We start from the raw sequence: 19,547 nt of genomic DNA, 5'->3' as shown, positions 1-19,547 counted from the left end.
CAACCTGGCCTTGAACACTGCCAGGGATGGGGCAGCCACAGCTTCTCTGGGCAGTGTCACAGGTGCAAGGGCCTCACCACCCTTACAGGGAAGAATTGCTTCCTCAGAGCTCATCTCAGTCTCCCCTCTGGCAGGTTAAAGCCATTCCCCCTTGTCCTGTCCCTACAGGCCCTTGTCCAAAGCCCCTCTCCAGGTTTCCTGGAGCCCCTTTAGGCACTGGAGCTGCTCTAAGGTCTCCCCTTCAGGAGCCTTCTCTTCTCCAGGCTGCCCCAGCCCAGCTCTCTCAGCCTGGCTCCAGAGCAGAGCTGCTCCAGCCCTTGAAGCATCTCCATGACCTCCTCTGGACTCACTCTAACAGCTCCACATCCTTCTCATGCTGAGGATTTAGCCATAACTCTTGGCTGCAAACTGATTTTCACCAAGTTTGTTTTGTTCTAAGCACAAGTGGAAGATAAACACCACACAAGTGGAAGATGATGACAGAGAATTTTAAAGCCAACAACATACCACTTCCAGCAGGGAACCAACAGAGGTGTTTTTAATTATTGAAATTATATGCCTATATTCCCTGTTGACATAGGTTTTAGCAAAGAACAGGTTTTCTGAAGTTATGATTAATCATTGAAGTAGGCAGAAAAGTTTTAAACAAGGATTAAATCTCTTATTTATGTACTTGAAATATTACCCTGAAACCCAACAAGAGATGTGCCTTAAACATATGTTGCTAGTGAATAGCAGACTGTGATAAGAACATCCTTCTATTTTAACACAAGTGAAAGATGAATGTCTCTGCAAAATGGAGCACTTTGTTTCAAGAGCAACACCACTTCCCACACATGCATTTTTTTTAACAGACATTACATTTATTAGCATGCTGATGTGTATACAGAGGCAAGTTTTACAGTTAATGTAATGACATCATAGTGCAGAATCATGAGCTTGCCCACAGCTTTGCCGTTTGGTGCTGGAGTATTCACCACAGATCAGTTCCTACGAGAGATTTAAAATACAAGTTATTACATTCAAGAAGATGTAATATTTACAAAATTTACAAATTTACAAAAGGTAGTAACGTTTAATCTCAGACCAAGAATAATGGAAGCTGTTCTACTTAAAAGAGATTTCAGCTGCTCATGATGTATGCAGTGTCACAAAGCATCTATCTTTCACATGTAGCAGATAACCCTTATACAAATAAGTCTGCTGGTTAGGGGAAGCAGCAGTTCAGAGGCTGCTGTTGGCTTAGTGAAGCGACAGGAAACCTCTGAGTGTCACTACAGAAACCCAGCAGTTGTGTCAATTCTCTAATGACTTTGACCAAACCAAAACCGTTCACAGCAGGGGCTGGTAAACAGAACATCTCGCTTTACTGAGCTAACGAGACGAAATAGTTTCCTCTCCCACACATAATCCGGCTGCAGACACCCGCACACGTTAGCGCTAAGCCAGCCAGCCCATGCAGGAAGATCAGAGCTGATCTTCCACGTACAGCATGAGACGACCCACGCCGCTACCGCAGCCCACGCTGGCACACCCGCACCGCTGCGCAGGAGCTGCGCTGCAGCACCCAGCTCAACCGCCTTACATCTTACTCCTTCTTGGGCTTCACGGTTTTCACCGTGGCCATTGCCGCCCTCTCTGCCTCCGCCTTGTACTGGGGCTTCATCGCCGCCCTGACCACCTGGGCGCAGATCTGGGAAAACCGGATGTAGCTAAAGAAAGGTAAAAGAAAACGACGGTGAGAACCAAACCCGCCCCGAAGCCCCCGCACCACCTCCAGCGCCCCGCCGCGGCCCCTCCAGCCCTCCCCGCCAGGAAGGAGCCCGGCGGCCGCGGGGCGGATACCTGAGCCCGGCCTGCCGCCAGTACGCCACCATGGCTGCGGCTCCGCGGCAGCGCTCCCGGGCAAGGTCAGCGTCCGCCGGAAAGGGAGAGGCCGCCGCGCCGCTCTCTAGCCAATCAACAACTAGGAATGATCCTTCCCCCAATCGGAATCCGAGGCACCTCAGGGAATCTGACCAATGGTCAGATTGCTTCTGCACTACTCATCTACTCAGTCGCTTCTCCAATCAGAAGCCCCCTCCTCGGCAGCGGCCAATCAGAAGGCTGAACAAGGCACAGGACTCCCCGCCCTCCGTCCTGAAGCGCCCCGGCCCGGCCCGCCCCCCCGCCGGGCGGTGCTCCGGCCGCACGGGTGCGTGGTCAGCGCCGCGCTGCACCGCACCGGCGGGGTGCGGAGCTGGTGAGGAAGGGTCTGGGCTCTTCCCCGTTGGGGAAGGTCTCAGCTTCGCTTCCAGACGTGGCCAGCTGGGACCTGCCGCGGCCGTCCATAGGCGTGCGGGTGTGTGAGGTCTGCGTGGTTCAGAGCAGGTAATCCGCCAGAAACACAGTGCACGTTAATTAAGTGGAGAGCGGCAATTAAAGCCTGGCTCCTCTATGAGGCTAATGGCTAGTTATATGTTACTTACATATTAATTCATTCCTAAGTAATTGGAATTACAGTTGTAAGCTAAGAATCCAAGCAGGTGGTTAAACGTGAGTAATTTTGCAGCTAGAAAAGTGATTACCCCTCTATGCCAGAAGGGCTTAGCTTTTTCTAGATAAGATTAAAGAAGAAAATGTTTTGCAAGCATGTGCAGACAAGTTATAAACAGACTTTCCTCAGTTTGGTGTTCTGATCGGTGTGTGGCTAAGCCGTGCTGTGTTCAGAGGTGTGTCCTGTCAGACATGATGCCTTTGTAGGGGATTTCTTGGGATTTAAGGTCATTTGTGCATACACCTGAAATGCTCCAGCCCTCGCAGCAGCTCCGGGGCCTCCTCTGGGCTCGCTCCAGCAGCTCCACGTCCTTCTTGTGCTGTTGCCCCAGAGCCGGATCAGGACTGCAGGGGGGGTCTCCACTTCACGCAGCAGAGGGGCAGGATCCCCTCCCTGACCCGCTGCTCATGCTCTGGGGGTGCAGCCCAGCACACGGGGGGGTTCTGGGCTCAAGTGCACACTGATGGGTCATGCTGGGCTTCTCATCAACCTACACCCCAAGTCCTTCTCCTCAGGGCTGCTCTCGATCCATTCTTCACCCAGCCTGGATTTGTGCTTGGGATTGCCCTGACCCTGGTGCAGGACCTTGCACTCAACCTTGTTGAACTTCATGAGGTTCCCACCTCACAAGCTTGTCAAGGTCCCTCTGGGTGGCAGAGCACCAGTCCCAATACCAACTCCTAAGGAACACCACTCATCACAGTGCTCCACATTTGATACAACACAAGTAACTGCACTACTTACATTTATTGCTAAAGGGCATGTTAGAGACACATGCTGTTTTAATGTTTATGTCTGATGTTTTGATAGGTAGAATAGAATCATAGAATCACAGAATAGTTAGGGTTGGAAAGGACCTTAAGATCATCTCGTTCCAACCTCCCTGCCATGGGCAGGGACACCTCACACTAAACCATGTCACCCAAGGCTCTGTCCAACCTGGCCTTGAACACTGCCAGGGATGCAGCATTCACAATGTCCTTGGGCAACCCATTCCAGTGCCTCACCACCCTCACAGTAAAGAACTTCCTTATATCCAGTCTAAACTTCCCCTGTTTAAGTTTGAAGCCATTACCCCTTGTCCTACCACTACAGTCCCTAATGAAGAGTCCCTCCCCAGCATCCTTGTAGGCCCTCTTCAGATACTGGAAGGCTGCTCTGAGGTTATCAGTAAGATTATTTTAAGCCTCATGGGCAGCCCAGGCCACAAATATACCTTGACAGAAAAAAGTTATGCTAGCAGAGTTGGACACCTTTCTTCCAGCTATGCATCCCTCTGTTCCTGCCCGTTCTCTGGTTCCTCTCCCTACTCCTTGTCTCACCTGCTCTTTTCCCCCCATTTTCTTTTCCCACCACATCTTTCTCAGTACCTCCATGTGAAATGCCTCTGCCTGCAATTCTCTGCAATGCACTCAGATTTAAATCTGTAATGGGAGACATACAACTTGGATACAATTGTTTGCACATGTAGCTCTATTCACTATTTCTTGGTCTCGACAGATGAAAATTCAGCATGAATTAAAAACATTAAACCTCTGGGAGAGGTACCATGCTGAGGCAGAATGGAAGTGAAATTAGTGACAGAAATTGTGCTGTACAAAAATTCCAGAATACATTTTGATGTTTATGCAGCTGTGAACAAGGCACCATTATAGAGTTGTTTGACCTGTTTTCATGCCCAGTTCTGTTTAGATGCTAGGATATATTTGTAAAGCCCTAAACTTTCCCCAGGTAAGAACTTTGAGAGACAGAATTTAGGAAAGAGCGCGTAATGGAGGGAAGTTCAGAAAGACACAGGGAGGTTGCAGTGAGAAGGGACATGTCAAGAGGGTTAGATGCAGAGATCAAGAGAAGCTGAAGCGGTGCAATTAGCAACATCCAGAAACGTGAGAGTGGATAGGTCTGGGGGAACTAAAGATGTGAGATTAGAAATGTCCAAAGAAACCGACGAAGTGAGGGAAGAAGCATCCTGAAAGGTGAGATTGGAGACATCCAGAAAGGATGTAGGAATGAGATTAGAAACATCCTCAGAGGTTGATGAAGATAATTCAGAGGAGCCTTGAAACATGAAATAGTTAAAATTGGTGAGATCTAGTGAGTCTGAAGAGCTTGAAGAGGTGTGCTCTGAGACACCTAGTGAGGGTGGAGGGATTGTACAGGAGTCCAAGGAAGCTGAGGAGTTGTGACTGGAAATATCTGGGGAGGATGAAGAAGTGGCACTGGAAAGGTCTAGAGAGGGTGAAGAAGCAGGACTGGAGAAGTCGAGGGAGGGTGAAGAGGTGAGACTTGAGAGGTCTAAGGAGGCTAAAGAACTGTCACCAGAGAGATCCAGAGAGCCTGATGAAGTGAGACTTGATAGGTCCGGTGAAATCGAAGAGGTGAAACTGGAGTGTTCCCAGGAATCTGAAGAGGTGAGACTAGAGAGCTCTAAGGAGACTGAAGAGGAGGTACTGGAGAAGTCTGAAGAGGCTGAAGATGTGAGACTTGAAAGGTCCAGAGAAGATGAAGAAGTGATACTGGAGAAGTCTGCAGAGGATGAAGAGCTCAGACTGGATAAATCCAAAGAATCTGAAAAGGGGATTTTAAAGAGTTCCAAGGAGGCTGAAGTCTTGACACTGGAGGGGTCCAGGGAGGCCAAAAAATTGAGACCAAGTAGGTCCGGGTAGATTGAAGAGATGACACTGAAAAGCCAAATAAATCCATAAAATGACTGGTGTTAAATCAGAAGTATTTTAAACTAAAGATCTCTAAGAACATGCCAAAACAAGCCAAAAAGACATAATGAATCTAAATAATACTACTTTTGAAAATAACTAAGCATACAGTCTTCATCTTTAGGTCTCTTTGTGGTTTCTCTTTTGGTGCAGAAACTCTCTAGTAATAAGAGCTCCCAGACTTATTTAGAATACTGCTCCTTCTCAGAGGATCAGTACAGAAGTACAAGTACAGAATCATACATACAGTAGCAGACATTCTGTCCTGGCATGTCTCTCTTTGAGCAACCAGAGTTTAGCATCTATGATAGCCTGACAAAGAATACCTTTCTGTCACATGTCATCTCCCTGTCCTGAAGGTCTGGAATAAAATAATAGTTATGTAATAGAATGGAAATTAAACCAGCATTGGGTTTTTTCCAGATCCTGTAGGATATTCAGCTACCAGGCTGCTTCCTGGTTACGGGGAGAGATTTAAAAAAAATATGCAGTTTTAAATGGCAACAAGTCAAACTGGGCCTCTAGCTGTAAAGGTATGAGAGATGATTTCCTTCTGATTCGTAACATCTAACTAAAAACGTGGCTCTTCCTGATGATTCTAACAAAAATTGCAAACAAAACTATTTTTCTCTGCAGCATGTGCAAGATGTCTTTTGGGAAGCTAGCAGTGTGCTAAACTGATTCTCTGACTACAAAATATACATTTCAGCAATATCAATTCTACTTGTTTTTCAGAGAAGAAGAGGTCTTATGTTATTACTTGTATTTTGTACCTCTGGACATAAAACCTGTACTGTAATAACAGATTTTTTTTATTTGTGGTTTGAATGATTTAATAAAAATATCCTCAAGAGAGGTTCTGATAGAAGGCAGACATCTAAATAAAAAGGGAACAGAACAGCTTATATTTCACCTCATAAAGGTGCATCTAATTATAGTATGAGTAGATCAAGAGGCTCATCCTACAGCTGCCTTCTCTCGTCTCGAGACTGTGCTGTGGAGCAGAGTAGTTGAAACCTGCTGTGGCCTTTCCAGACGCAGGCACAGCAATGCACATAAAAGTTTTTCAGAGAGTCATTACAACAGTATTTTATGGACCAAGAAAGTGAAAGATACACTTGAAAGATACAGGAGGCTGCAGCTTCTTAGGTGAATGCACCCAGGCTTTGCCCATGTTATTACACAACTGATGTCCAGATGCATATATAATGGATTTAACATAATCACCATGGGTGGAACTCCCACTGAGGTCACCTCTTAACCGAAGCAGGTGTCTGCTGAACATAGACTGAAGTTGACAGAAATGATGTCTTCGTATGCACGTATTAAAACTATGGGGATTTAGCATAACGCAAAAATTACCAGGCTGAAAAAAAAAGCTGCTTATGTACCAATGATGGGACCCCAAATTCCTGAATACACTTAATATTGGTTCATAATGCATCTGTAATTTTAGAGCTCATGCAACATGATTGTAATTCTATCAAGTTTATAGATCAAAAGTTGAAAGAAATTAATTTTTCTTAACATGTATAATTTGTGATGGAACAAGTTTGCTTACTGCCCTGTATTCTTTAAACAATGAAAATAAGTAATGAACCCCTTAAAAAAATCCCTTGCTAACACTATAATTTTGTTACTGACTTCAGTCTTAAGTTTCTCAAGTGCATTGTACAGAGAACAACTAAGTATACAAAAGGTATATTACAATAGAATAAAAAGCCAGCATCAACATGATTTCCAACAGACTGTAAATTCCATCATCTCTTCCCTGTGTTTCTTCTGCCTTAATTTAAAATGTGCAAAGTTATTGCCCATTTTCCTATGAAACAACATTGTCAAGAAATATGGAATTACAGTCACTATTGTATAAAATATACAGGTCAGTAGTAATGCTTCCTACCTTTGGTAGCTGTGGATTTATCTCCTTTCTCTGCCTGTGTAAGCCATATTGGGCTGTGCTGGTAAAGCTCTGCGGTTCTTTCTGCTGATGACCCTAATCTGTTCCACAGCTACTGGAAATCATGCCATGCTGATGACAATACGGGTCATCTCCTATTAAATCTCCTCTTGTCTAAGTACAGCACTCTGCACAGACCACAAGCAGAAAACATACTCTGAAATTAGCTCTCATCTTAAGATAAAGTTGCAGTTCTGTGATGTTTCTTATTACAGGACAACATTTCGAAGGTTCATTGATGAAGCAGATGAAGACATTAATTTCTAACTTTTGGACATCTGGATTCAAAGTAAAAATAATTTCGCAGTGTCATCCAAGTTCCCAGCTGTCCATTCTACAAAACCTGGCATAAAACACTCCCCAGAGGGACCCAGGATCTGCAGAGCAGAATTCAGGTAGGCTCAAGTTTCAAGAATCTTGTGCATTATGTCCTGTTTTAATGTGTTTAGTAACTTTTGTTAGCTATGTTACTTTATGAATGTTGTTCTGACAAAATAGCATAATAATGTAAAACATTGTCCACAGCTGATGATAATATTAAATAAAGGTTTTAACACACCACCTCCCCCCCCCCCCCCAAAGTGACACCTACAGCTGGAGCCTGTTTTCAGAAATCTTTAAGTCTCACAGGTGCTTATGCTTCTTTGAAAGACAAGGGAGACTTAGGAACCTTGGTAAATAAGTGCCATTATTGCATCTCAGTCTGCAGATAGGGAAAAATATCACCTGTGCAGTAGCACCCTGCTTTGTTCTTTCACAGGAAAAGCAAGGAAATGGCACAGCTTGCTGAAATGTCTCTCAAACCTGGCGATTATAGAGAAAATAAAACTGTACAGAGCATCAGGCTACATGCTCCTAGTACTTCAGTGAGACCATTCAGAGTATGACACAACTATAAAATATAAAGAAATTCCAAGCATGGGTTCTGATACACACTTCCTTACTCCCAATTTCACAACATGCCTACTAGATTGTGCTGCAGCTGCTATATGTAAATGAGTTTAAATCTAGATAAACCAGCGCAGTTATCTCACAGGTAAATAGTATCTACTTAGTCCCCAAAACACTATTAAGAAGAACTCATCCAAACAATGCTACATGTCATAATATAAAACAGATTCCTTACCAGGGTGCCCACAAAGTTGAACAGGCTCTAGGAATATTAAAATTCACAGCAGGGGCAATTGTTTGATTTAATTTAATTTGATGTCAAAAGGATTGGGTACATGATTTAAGAAAATATTTACTACATATGTTGTTAATTATATTCTGGCTGATATATTCAGTTTGATAATATATAATCTAGTTCAGTTTTTAAACTTTTTGATTAAAGGACTGTCAAACTTTTCTAGAGAACAAGGAAATGTAAAAAAAAGCCACCTTGTGCTGACCTTGATATATATGTGTCTGAGAAGAAAGACTTTAACTTACCAGTGTTACTGTTTTACAGAACTGTAATTTTTACTGTTTAATAGCATACATTATTCGATGCTGTAAACACTCGTTCTGGTAGATGCAATATGAAATTACTGTAATACACACTGCAGTGAAAACATAATTTCAGCCCACCTGATAGCTTCTTATAGATAAGGAGATTCTCCATTTCTCCTCTTTCAGTGCATCTCACCTCGCTCCTGGCTGCCTAAAGATGATATCACTTCTCCTGTTCATTTTTTGGCTCAACAAGGGGTGTGAAGACCACTACCTTCAGTGCAGGGGAAGAAGTAGAACGGCACAGCCAGGACCAAGGATGCAGGCAGGCAGGCACAGGACTGTTCCCTTTCGTTGACGGTAAGCAATTAGTTAAGCTTAGTTGTAACATGTACCCTCACTTTTAGAATAAGTCAATTCTATGGCAACATATAAAGCAAAGCTATCAAATTACTTGAGAAAGAAACTGGCATGTCTTGTGCAAATGAAAGAACATCTTTTGAGAAACAGCAGGATTCTAAAACCACTCGGTGCTTTCACACAAGCTCTCTTTATCAGAACTCTTCAGTTTTTCTATAAACATGAACCTTAGCAGGATGCTGATCTTTCCTTTGAACTGTCTGTGCCACAGGGCTTTGGAAGGTTGTAGTTACAAGACACTGGGTGCTGAGGTTCACTGTATGTAACATTTATTGTAAATACACTAGACTGTACAGTTTAACTGCAAGTATAGACCGCAACAGATCAGCAGTCATAGGAAATGTGGTTATTTTCTCTGTTTTCCAAAACAAATAACTGGTTTACATTTATAGTTAACTGCTGTCACTGGGCAGGTGCTGACAGCCATTGTCAGCAAGAAGAAATACTTCTTGGGTAAATTAAGCCTTTTTAAAAGTACTTAATTTCTATTGCTGACTGAAGACAGTGGTATTATTTTAGTCTTCATACAGATACAAGTTGTTTCAGTGCCACAGTAAATTCAGGATTTTTCTTTCTTCCATGGTAGCAGCTTTCATCATTTCAGACTGTCAAAAGCAGTACCTTGCAGAACACAAGTAGTAAGCAATTAGTAAGGTGCACAAACACAAGTCTTCAACAAGTTTTAGTGCAGATGCGTACATGGAAACTAGACACCTACACAGATTGAAACAATTTTAAACCATAGACATGTTCTTAGAATGCCTTGCAGTTAATGTAAAACAAGTTAAACATTATACTGCTGCTTGAGCCATCTTGAGCCTGTTTAAATCAAGAAGTGTAATTTACTAACACTGGTATCCCACCACTGGTATGGCCAATTCTTATATCAAACCTGAGGAAAAGTCATTTTTGCATTTCTTTTTTCAACTTTTAGATAAAGATTTAAGAACCTTTCCATAGGCATATGGCAATGTCCATACAAGCATTTGAGAATCGGAGAGCACAGTATTTCCAGCAGAACCAGCAGTTGATGCCAGTGTTCACTCACAAAAAAACCAGGGCATTAAGCTTGCCAAGACCTCAAACTTCCAGCTACTGCAATCTAAACTTCTGATTTTAAATCAATTGTAATAGCATTTCTAGATACAACTTGCTTTAGAATAATGCTTTGGAAACTTGTAGTATGTTCCTCCTCCTGGCAGGAATCCTTAGTACCTGTGCTGGGAATACTTAAGGGTCACAGGAACATGAGAAAGTTACCCAAATGGTTACTGAAAACTTCAGAAGGCGAGCAGTGAGAACAAAAGATTTAATGGTGCTGTCTTAAATATTCTCCAGGCCATTTAGCTTTGGCTCTAAAGCTTTCTCACTTCTGTTCTATTTCTCAGCAAAGTTATTTGGGCAAGTTCAAAATTGAAGAAGTGATTTAAAAGCAGATAAGGTGAAACATTAATCCATTTAGTCAAGCTGCAGCGGGTAGGAAATCCACCAGAGACCCCACCACCAATCTCTTCACATTGTTCCACCTCTGCCCCTACCTCCCGTTTTCTTTTGTTCTTCCTAGTCCTTTTAGTTTTGTCCCTCCAGCCATAGCTCCTTTCTCTTACCCACCTCCTCCGTTCCTTCTAACCACAAGAACCCACAGCTTCTCCGCACTACCTCAGGTCACACTTTTTGCAATGCCAGTGCATTCATGTGTGGCATCCTATATTTGTCAGAGCATTGTCAGCCATGACACAGCCCTGCAGAGCACTGTGACATTGATCCACAGGTAACATATGACTTGCTGAAGTGGCCAGCAAAGAAACCACCTGTGTATCTATGTACATACACACACATGCTGAGCCCAGGGCAGGTATCTACTTCCATTTCCATATACATTGTAACTGCTCCACAGAGTCCTCCGCTCCCCATCAAGCAAAGCTACTTCAGGTGAAGTCTCTTATTGTGAGACTTGGAGGTGAACATACAAGCCCTTACATGACTATACTTTTGAAACATTTTGTTCTCTTCTGCTTTTAACAATAGCGAGCATTAGATTCTACATGCATCCCTTAACAGGTACACTGTAGCATACCAGTCTCAGTCCAAGTAGACTGACAGTGGTTCCACGGGATCTAGCAAACTGCAATCTGGTCACTGGTTAATGTGTCAGACTTGCAGAAAAGCAGAGTTACTAAGAAGTAAAAAAGAGCACAGCAGCTGTAAATGTGCATTTTAGGATATGAATTTCAAAAAGCAGCTACTAATTCCAGAGTATTTATTCACCTTCACCCCCCTCATCTTAAGAGTACTCACCTAGTAGTTATAAAAACCAAACAGAATGTTTCAGAACTAGCCAGAATTTAGATAAAGTTTTATTTAAAAAGCACCACATACAGAAAGCCATACTCTGACAGAGTGAGAATGCAGGCATATAAATAAAATAGAATAAAAGAATGATTTTTCAAGATGTTGAATGCTTGCAAGGATTAAACAGCAAGTTGGTTTTTTGTTCAGTGCAAAAAGGCAAACTGTGAGTTCATACTATGCGGTCCTTAGTGCAGAAAAAAATCAGGAAAAGAAGAATACCAAGTAATGCTAATGGCTAAACAAACATGTCAGATGAGTTTCAAGCACTGCATTTTTATCAGAAATGATGGTACAGTTTTACAGAAGTTTCATGTACACCTTTTAAATTGAAATACTATTTCAGTTGTAATAATCTCCTGTAAAAGCATGGCAAAGCTTAGTGATTTCAGTTTAGTAAGAGAGTCTCAAACCATTTCTTTTTAGAAAAATATTTAGAATAGTTATATTTTAAAAAGTTATACACACACACACACGCATGTTTTCTTCCCCCTACACAAATCTTACAGAAGAATGTTCCTGTGTTTACAACTTAAAATAATCTCTGGTTCTCTATAGAGCAGACACTATTCAATAGACAATTCTGATAACAGAAATGGCATGCAACATAAAATATACTGGACAGGTGACATTACAGTTCTTAAGGGCTATGAAAGTCTTGAAATCATTTGTAAGCTTAGAATCAAAATTCCACGAAGAGCCTCTGGCACCAAACTACAAGCATCAACTTGTTCAGGGCTGTGTCCTTCCATTTTCCCCTCGCCCTGAAGGAGCCTCACAGGACAGATGGCTCCTGCTGGAGTCAACAGGACTACCAGCAGGCTAGTGTGCTATGTGAGGATGTCAGGGTGTGACCTTTACATTCCCACAGCTCATGACTGGTGACAGTACCAAGAATCTACAACGAGTACCAAGAAACAAACAAACTGTAGAACACTATATTCTCAAGGTTTTAATTTAAAGAGCCTTGTATTGTGAGCAAATTAGTTCAGAAGGTAAAGGAACTTCTGGAACTTAGAACACTTTAAAGGACAATACAATATTCAGTTGATGTAAGGTTATTTTTGGAGCATGACCAAGTTACCCAGTATACTGTTAAAATTCTTTAATATTACTTCCTTTTATGTTTATGTATCTTTTTAGCCAAATTTACAAAGATTTTTTAGTCCTTTAAGTGGTTCCTGAAATTCTGAAGTGAGCACCTACTATTCTTGGACGCCCTAACAGCCTGCAAGATTTTATGCTTATTGTACCTCTGTAGTTAGTGGGCTTTTAGAAATGGAGATATTTACTACAGGAGTTTAAAATTGGATTTTAATTTTCAGTTATGGCACACCCAGCTCACTAATGTCACACTTCAGAATAGAATTTAGGTCTTAATAGATAAGAGACACTTTGTATATTTTACCTATATTGACTGAAAAACAATTTGAGTACCATGTTAGCTCAACCAGTCAAGTTAAAAAGCTTATCAAAAGATATTTTGTACATTCTTTCATATTTCAAGCATTAAGTAATAAACTTTCTATTCAATCAAGTTGTATTACACAACTATAGAAAATTAACAAAGAGAACAATGATGGAACAAACCATTCTGCTTAATTTTGGGCTTGGTCCCAAAAGAGGTAGTCCATAAGTCACACACACATAAAAATTCCACAGAAGTTAACCTAACATGCCAGTCTCCTCCACCATATGCAGCCTCATCACTAAACGAGGCTATCTCATATCTGAGAACATTATAAGTTAGTGTTCATGTAAATACAGGAACTATACTCAAAAATTATTTCTTCATCTGTAACCGAAACCTGGTTCAGCTGAACCAATATATTAACTGGGCTTTGCCATCAGCCTCCTTAGTAAGAACGCAGCTTTTCTCCAAATTAAATGTAAAACCTGCCTTTAAATAACAAAGGGTACATGTATTTAGGCTTGGAGAGAAGCTTCAGATTGTTAAACCTCATTAGTAATACAGGTACATTTACTGTCATTTCTCTACAAATGCCGCTGCTGCCATTGAACTCCTCATGGTTCCTCTTGCTGAAGCTGCAAGCTCTTCAATTTCTGCATTCAGCCTATTAATTACCCATTCCAATGCTTCACGGCCCTACAGTTAAAGAAAAATTTATCAGTGTGTAATTTATTAATAAATAAATGAATAGGTTAAACCCTGTCTTGCTGAAAATGACTAGACAATAGTTGAAAATCAAAGGAAAGGTACAGAAATACAGGCCTCTGTGGTACTTATTACTTCAATAATTGGAGTACTGCAGGAACATGTCCTGCCTTACATTCCATGAAAAAAATTCCTTATGTCAGCAGTGCTCACATTATGAGCCACAAAAGTTTTTATCTAGATTGGTTTATCATTCTTGAGGCTGAACTCAAGACATCTTTGGATTCCTAGAGAACCCTCAACTAAAACACCACTTCATTACTCCCACACAACTACTTCAGATGTGTCTGTTTCAACAAAGGAAAACTAATGGATGGCATCAGGAGGGCAGCAAAAGCATGACAGTGCCAGACTGTTGAGTGGAGATTTTTTTTTCCAGTGAAGATTCAGGGAGCTTTGCCAATAATAATTTATTATCTTCATTCACAAGAGGAAAAAAAACAAACCCGACAGAGGAAGTTCAGCAAGCTGAGCGTTCAGTCTCTACAGTAAAGACAGGAGAACTATGTGGACCCTTCCCAAGGCTGCTGTCAAAGTCAAAAAGTAAAAGAGAAATTTTTTTCCCCTTTGCCCTTTAGCCAGTAGTCACACAGTTTACACAAGGGTCATACTTACTTTATTAGCATTGGAAGAAATTGTGTTTGCCATTAGCCCTTCTAGGTAACTGCTGAGACTGACACCTTTTACTGATATTATTGCTTCTTGTGTCAAAACGGTTCTGAAACAGAGGAGGAAACAGAATTATTCTGAGTAGTTTAAAAAAGAATGCATTGTTGAAAGAAACTCACTCCTCCCCAATAAGCATATTCTCTTACCAGCTTTGCTGTGTAACATAGAACTTCTTGCCCCAGAAACACAACCCACTTCCACCGTGTACAAGTGCTTTATTAGAGGGTAGATTTAGATTAGATATTAGGAAGAAGTTCTTCCCTGTGAGGGTACTGAGGCGCTGGCACAGACTTTTCCCAGAGAAGCTGTGGCTGCCCCATCCCTGGCAGTGTTCAAGGCCAGGTTGGACACAGGGGCTTGGAGCAACCTGCTCTAGTGGAAGGTGTCCCTGCCCGTGGCAGGGGGTTGGAACTACATGAGCTTTAAGGTCCCTTCCAACCCATTCTGTGATTTATGCTGCTATTCACAAAATAAAAACCATGAGTCTCCACTAAGTGGAAGCGTCCTTTTATGCATCTTTAGCAGCAGGAAGAGTGAAAACAGCAGATCTGGAGTGAAGGTGTATTGGGAAAACAGCATTAAAACATCCCCTTCAACAATAGGGATTTAACATTTCTGACCATCAAGAAAGAAGAAAAACCTCTTATGTTAGAATCTCTGGAAAGATCCTTCAGAATTATCAGCAATTCCAGCAATACAGACTCAGAAAGCTCTAATTTTACCTTAAAAAAAACCCCAAACAAACAACAAACTAAACACGAAAACCCAAACCTCAAAAATTATAGACTACAGGGTGATAAATGTGCCTTCTCGTGCAGGTTCTGTGCTCAGGCAGATGAGGAGATCAGGAATAGGGCACTGTAACTGTAGCAGCATACAAACTCAGTTACAGACAGGACACAAGACAACACCCGAAGAGCTGATCTGAACCGGGCTCTGTCATAGTGTGACAATGTGTGTCCCAGCAGCGTTCTGCAGAAACAGTGTCACCAGAGAGAATGGCAGTCCGTTTAATTCTTTTTGAGACAAGATGTAAACCTCATCTCCTGCTCAACAGAAACCATGGAAATTTTCAAAGTCAGACTCTGTACTACTTCTGGGCAACGTTAGAACACAGAGGTACTTACTTGTGTGGGTCATGCGGGTGTGGTTTATAGACAAGCCTCTCATCTACTGACACTAGATTTGTAAATGAAATCTGTAGAATACAAAACAAGATTACCCCTTGATAGAAATATTAAACAAATGTAATAAACAAACCTGCAGATTCAAAACTAATGCTTATATGTCAGATTGAAACATTGTACTTTCCCTGCAAATATTAGGGTTGAGATTTCTCAACATAGAGAAACCTCCGAGTTCAGCAGTTGCTGATCTGGTTCCCTTTCCTTAAGTTTCTCTATCATTTACCATTATAACTACCACATTTATAACAACATTTCAACAGTGGGATTGGGCAAATTGAGCAGTAAAAGAGCAAAATCAGGAACCAGTGACAGTGTATACCAAATGGCTTTTAGAAGTTTCTTTTCTTAATGCCTCCCTCCCCCAGAACTACTCCTGTCCTGCTCATCAGCATGTTCAGATGCTTCCATCCTGACAAGTTCCAAAAAGCTAGTAGCATCTTTCTGCAAAACAGAACTGGTCCACTATGAACACGTTACTTAAACCTTTAACTTGTATTGTTCTAATACAATTTTCAGGTAATTTTCAAGATTAATTTCCTTTTCCAATTTACAAGGACTTATAATCCGCAGCCTCTTTCAGTTGCACAAACACAGCTACTTACATTGCTGGATTTAAGCTCCATTGTTTTTTTCACTGGGTCAACAACAGAGTGCTCCTGAACATAGGTCTTTGTTCTGCACGTGCCGATGAGCTAGAAGGCAGGCAAACATATACAGCATTAATCACCCAAACCAGCTGCAATTTTTTAGGGCCTTTAAAGACAGAAGTATTGAACAGACACTGAGACAACAGAAACAGGGTTTAGCTTAAAACAAAACTATTCAGCTGAGGTAGATATCATTTTCAAGATGGGAGCAATCTAATACTTATGCAATTTTTTGCTGTGAGGAAGTCCCTGTGTGTACTGCTGCTGAGCTTTCCTCAGCAGGTACATAAACGCTTATCTTCTCAAACCATTACAGTTATGAAATGATACACATCTATTACACCACCTGACTCACAAGCTTCCCCCGCCCTCCGGCATCCTTTCCAAGCTCTGTGACAGGACACATACCGATTTCACAATGGAAGGTATTCCCCATTCCGTACTGAGGAGCCGGTGGCTGTGCAGCTTCCCGCTAGGATCTACATGTCTGTCCAGCACGTCGACGCCAACCACGCTGGGGTTCATGGGATTTGGGTACTTTTGCATGGCGGCCGTTGTCACAGTTTCCCAGGGGTGGCTGCCAAACCAGAACCAAGACAAAGAGTTGTACACCTTTTTTGAAATGGGATTTCTAGTAAAACTGAGCACATCAATCAAATGGTATTTTTAAAGCAGTCCAATTTCCACTTCTCAACCCCACAAATACCCTTCCCTAAAGGAAAACACCTGTTCTGCAGGTTGGGCAGAGGTACACAGAAGGTCACATACAACACATCTGATTCATCAGGACTCCTGAGCTCAACTATCTTGTAGCTTCTAATTCGATATGAATGTTTTCCCTGTGACATAATGCTGAAAGAGTGCAACTTTTATGAGGCTTCAGGAACACTGGAGCAATTTATTAAGCTGTTACTTTCCTCTAACAAGTAATTTCTTCAAATTATTTTTCAGCAAAGGTGTTTTGGAGCACTTGAGCCCAACAACATGAATGGACTCCTAACGCTTTGGTCAGTCTTACCCAAGGGCAGCACAAAACTGACCCTCACCACTGCCGACACGGCGGCTGGATGCCCGCCACGTAGGTACCCCTCCCGGTTCGGTGGGAAGCGGCTTCCACAGCCTCACCGGCTGCGCCTCCTCAGAAGCCCCTGGCTAACGGCAGGCCCCCGCCGAGGCGGCAGCGGCGTCCCCGTTCTGGCAGCCTAACTGCGCCCCGGCCACCCGGGGGGCGCCCCTCGCAGAGCGGCCCCCGAGCTGGCAGCCGGCTCGGTGCTCTGCCCACCGCGGCCCCACGCCTCGGAGTTGTGCCCCGCCACCGGCGAGCGACCCCCCCGCGGCGAGTGACCCCGGGGCGTAAGGACGCGCAGGGGGAAGGTCAAGGGAGGCGAGCGAGCACGACCGCCGGAGCAGGACCGCCGGGCCAGGGCAGACAGCCTGCAGCCGGTGAAGCCCCCTCAGCCCCCGGCCCACCCGAGGAGCGGCCGCGATCCCCGAGACCAGCCCCATTGCTCCCCTCACGCCTTCCCCGCGCCGCACTCACTCGAAAACGTGCTCTGAGGTCCAGATCTTCATGGCGGCGGCGAGAATGGGAGCGAGGATCGGGAGGCGCCGCTACTGCGCTCTTCCCACACCCCGCCGCTCCGGTACCCGCAGGGCCGGCACTGCCGCCGGCAGCGGCTGCGCCTGCGCAGTCAGCAACGAGCCACAGCACCGCCTTTGGGCGCGGAACGCTGGCGTCCAATCGTCGCGCGGCGCCGCGTTGACGTCAGGAGTCACGTAGCCAGTGAAAGTCACGCAGAGGGCTCTCGGTCGCAGGTGTCAGGCGCCCGCCGGGGGGCCCGGCCGCACTGACCGCGCCGGCGCTGGGCGGCGCTGGGCGGCGCTGGGCGGCGCTGGGCGGCGCTGGGCGGCGCTGGGCGGCGCTGGGCGGCGCTGGGCGGCGCTGGGCGGCGCTGGGCGGCGCTGGGCGGCGCTGGGCGGCGCTGGGCGGCGCTGGGCGGCGCTGGGCGGCGCTGGGCGGCGCTGGGCGGCGCTGGGCGGCGCTGGGCGGCGCTGGGCGGCGCTGGGCGGCGCTGGGCGGCGCTGGGCGGCGCTGGGCGGCGCTGGGCGGCGCTGGGGTCCTGGCGTTCGGCTGCCGGCGTTGGTGGCCTGTCGGGGCCCGGCACGATGGGGTAAAGCTCGGGGAGCAGCTGCCGGGTTTCTGGAGCTGTCCCCGCCCCGCCCTGAGCTGAGCTGAGGTGTGGAGGGAGCGCAGCAGCGTGGCTTCCGCCAACCGAGTTTTAGGCACAGCTGAGATTATGCAAATTATGCAAGTGCTTTGTACGACGCAGGTTTCATAAACACAGCCCGTTAGCTCTTGTAGGGTTTAGTTGGTTAAAGTTGGCATTAAGGCACATTTTATGCTAACTCGGACTGTCAGGAGCCGCGGGTGCAACGGGCCAGCGCTACCATGGGCTGTTTTCAGGGTGAACCGTTAGGCGGAGGGCCGGTTACCAGAGGGCGCAGGGATCGTCCGAGTATCGGTGGTGTACCGGGATGTGCTGGACGGAGAGGAAGGACACGGACCGAGAGCAGTCAGCAGTGCCCCGCCCGGGGCAGCTTAGTGGTGTCCTTAGCCAGCTTGTTTTATAAGTGCGCTGCCTGGAAGTTATTTTATAACCAACACTTACAAAACAGTCTCTTCACTCTTTTCCATGTTAAGAAGCACATTCTGTAACAGGCAGGCTATTCCAGAATGGAAGGGTTTCAATTAACTCTCATGAGCTCTTTTACTCATTCTTTGAATAAAACAAAAATGATTTACAAGATTAATAAAGTAGTAGGAAACCAGCTCTATCTACAAACCAACCCATATGCATTCGTGGCACATCATCAAGCATTTTCTTCTAAAATTCTCAAGATAACACTATTGAAAGTGCCTTGAGTAGTGCAGAAGTTGTACGTTTTTCAAACAGAGAGATAGCAGGACAGCATTTCATGCCCACCAGTCTCAAACAGTGAGTGAGCGGTATGTACTCACAACTACACAATAATAACCTCACTGGAAAAGGTAGAAAGGGAAATTTCCCAGAAACAGGTTATTTCACACAGTGAAATTTCTATCATCTTTCTGCCATGGCAGAAATCCTGCCCAGTCTGTGGAAAGACTCAGATTCAGTGAATATTCCTGTGCATTCCTGTTTGCACCGAACATCAAATACAGAAGCCATTATACAGAGAAGCTACTATTTAATGATAAACTACCAGATGCAGTCAGCAGCAGGTATTTAAGCGAGGACTAAGAGAGTGTTTGCCGGAGAGACCTATCTTATTTTTCCTGACTCTTCCACCTCATGGCACTATCCCTAAACATTGTGAACATGCTAGTCATCCATCATCTTGTACAAAGTTATTTCTGGAAGATTGCAAGACAGTTCTAAATCCATTTTAGTCTTAATACCCCACTGAGTAATATTTGC

The 19,547-nt window shown here is 44.2% G+C and overlaps 2 protein-coding genes and 1 long non-coding RNA gene across 5 annotated transcripts; 1 reads left to right on the top strand and 2 right to left on the bottom strand.

Moving 5' to 3' along the window:
- Positions 1 to 841: 841 nt before the first annotated feature.
- Positions 842 to 2,021, bottom strand: ATP5F1E (ATP synthase F1 subunit epsilon). 2 transcript variants are annotated; one of them, XM_030502778.1, is made up of 3 exons: positions 1,846 to 2,021; positions 1,586 to 1,712; positions 842 to 990 (listed from the first exon to the last, which is right to left on the bottom strand). In XM_030502778.1, the coding sequence occupies exons 1-2, from the start codon at positions 1,875 to 1,877 to the stop codon at positions 1,589 to 1,591; spliced, it is 156 nt and encodes a 51-aa protein (XP_030358638.1). In that variant the 5' UTR covers positions 1,878 to 2,021; the 3' UTR covers positions 842 to 990; positions 1,586 to 1,588. The 2 variants fall into 2 exon arrangements, with proteins under 2 accessions (XP_030358638.1, XP_030358639.1); XM_030502779.1 differs by having other exon boundaries at positions 842 to 992; positions 1,579 to 1,712; positions 1,846 to 1,957.
- A 3,814-nt stretch (positions 2,022 to 5,835) lies between these two features.
- Positions 5,836 to 17,697, top strand: LOC115615080. Its single transcript, XR_003993941.1, has 3 exons — positions 5,836 to 7,605; positions 8,828 to 9,001; positions 17,041 to 17,697. It is a non-coding gene; the product is annotated as an uncharacterized LOC115615080 (long non-coding RNA).
- PRELID3B (PRELI domain containing 3B) lies at positions 9,347 to 18,000 on the bottom strand. 2 transcript variants are annotated; one of them, XM_030502777.1, is made up of 6 exons: positions 17,630 to 17,782; positions 16,498 to 16,666; positions 16,045 to 16,134; positions 15,383 to 15,453; positions 14,202 to 14,304; positions 9,347 to 9,682 (listed from the first exon to the last, which is right to left on the bottom strand). In XM_030502777.1, exons 1-6 carry the CDS (start codon positions 17,659 to 17,661, stop codon positions 9,662 to 9,664), a joined length of 486 nt encoding a protein of 161 aa, XP_030358637.1. In that variant the 5' UTR covers positions 17,662 to 17,782; the 3' UTR covers positions 9,347 to 9,661. The 2 variants fall into 2 exon arrangements, with proteins under 2 accessions (XP_030358637.1, XP_030358635.1); XM_030502775.1 differs by lacking the exon at positions 9,347 to 9,682 and adding an exon at positions 11,401 to 13,517 and having other exon boundaries at positions 17,630 to 18,000.
- Between the last annotated feature and the right edge of the window lie 1,547 nt (positions 18,001 to 19,547).

Source organism: Strigops habroptila, chromosome 13 (assembly GCF_004027225.2).
Source record: "Strigops habroptila isolate Jane chromosome 13, bStrHab1.2.pri, whole genome shotgun sequence".
In the NCBI taxonomy this organism is placed as follows: Eukaryota; Metazoa; Chordata; class Aves; order Psittaciformes; family Psittacidae; genus Strigops; species Strigops habroptila.
This window is presented reverse-complemented; position numbering and strand designations above follow the sequence as displayed.

Bases quoted from the DNA above. Each gene is read 5' to 3' on its own strand.
- PRELID3B (XM_030502775.1), bottom strand. From the start codon at position 17,661: ATGAAGATCTGGACCTCAGAGCACGTTTTCGA. The intron at 16,667-17,629 runs GTGAGTGCGGCG...CTGGTTTGGCAG, and splicing joins ACCTCAGAGCACGTTTTCGA to CCACCCCTGGGAAACTGTGA. The intron at 13,518-14,201 runs GTAAGTATGACC...CTTTAACTGTAG, and splicing joins TTTCTTCCAATGCTAATAAA to GGCCGTGAAGCATTGGAATG.
- ATP5F1E (XM_030502778.1), bottom strand. From the start codon at position 1,877: ATGGTGGCGTACTGGCGGCAGGCCGGGCTCAG. The intron at 1,713-1,845 runs GTATCCGCCCCG...ACCTTTCTTTAG, and splicing joins TGGCGGCAGGCCGGGCTCAG to CTACATCCGGTTTTCCCAGA.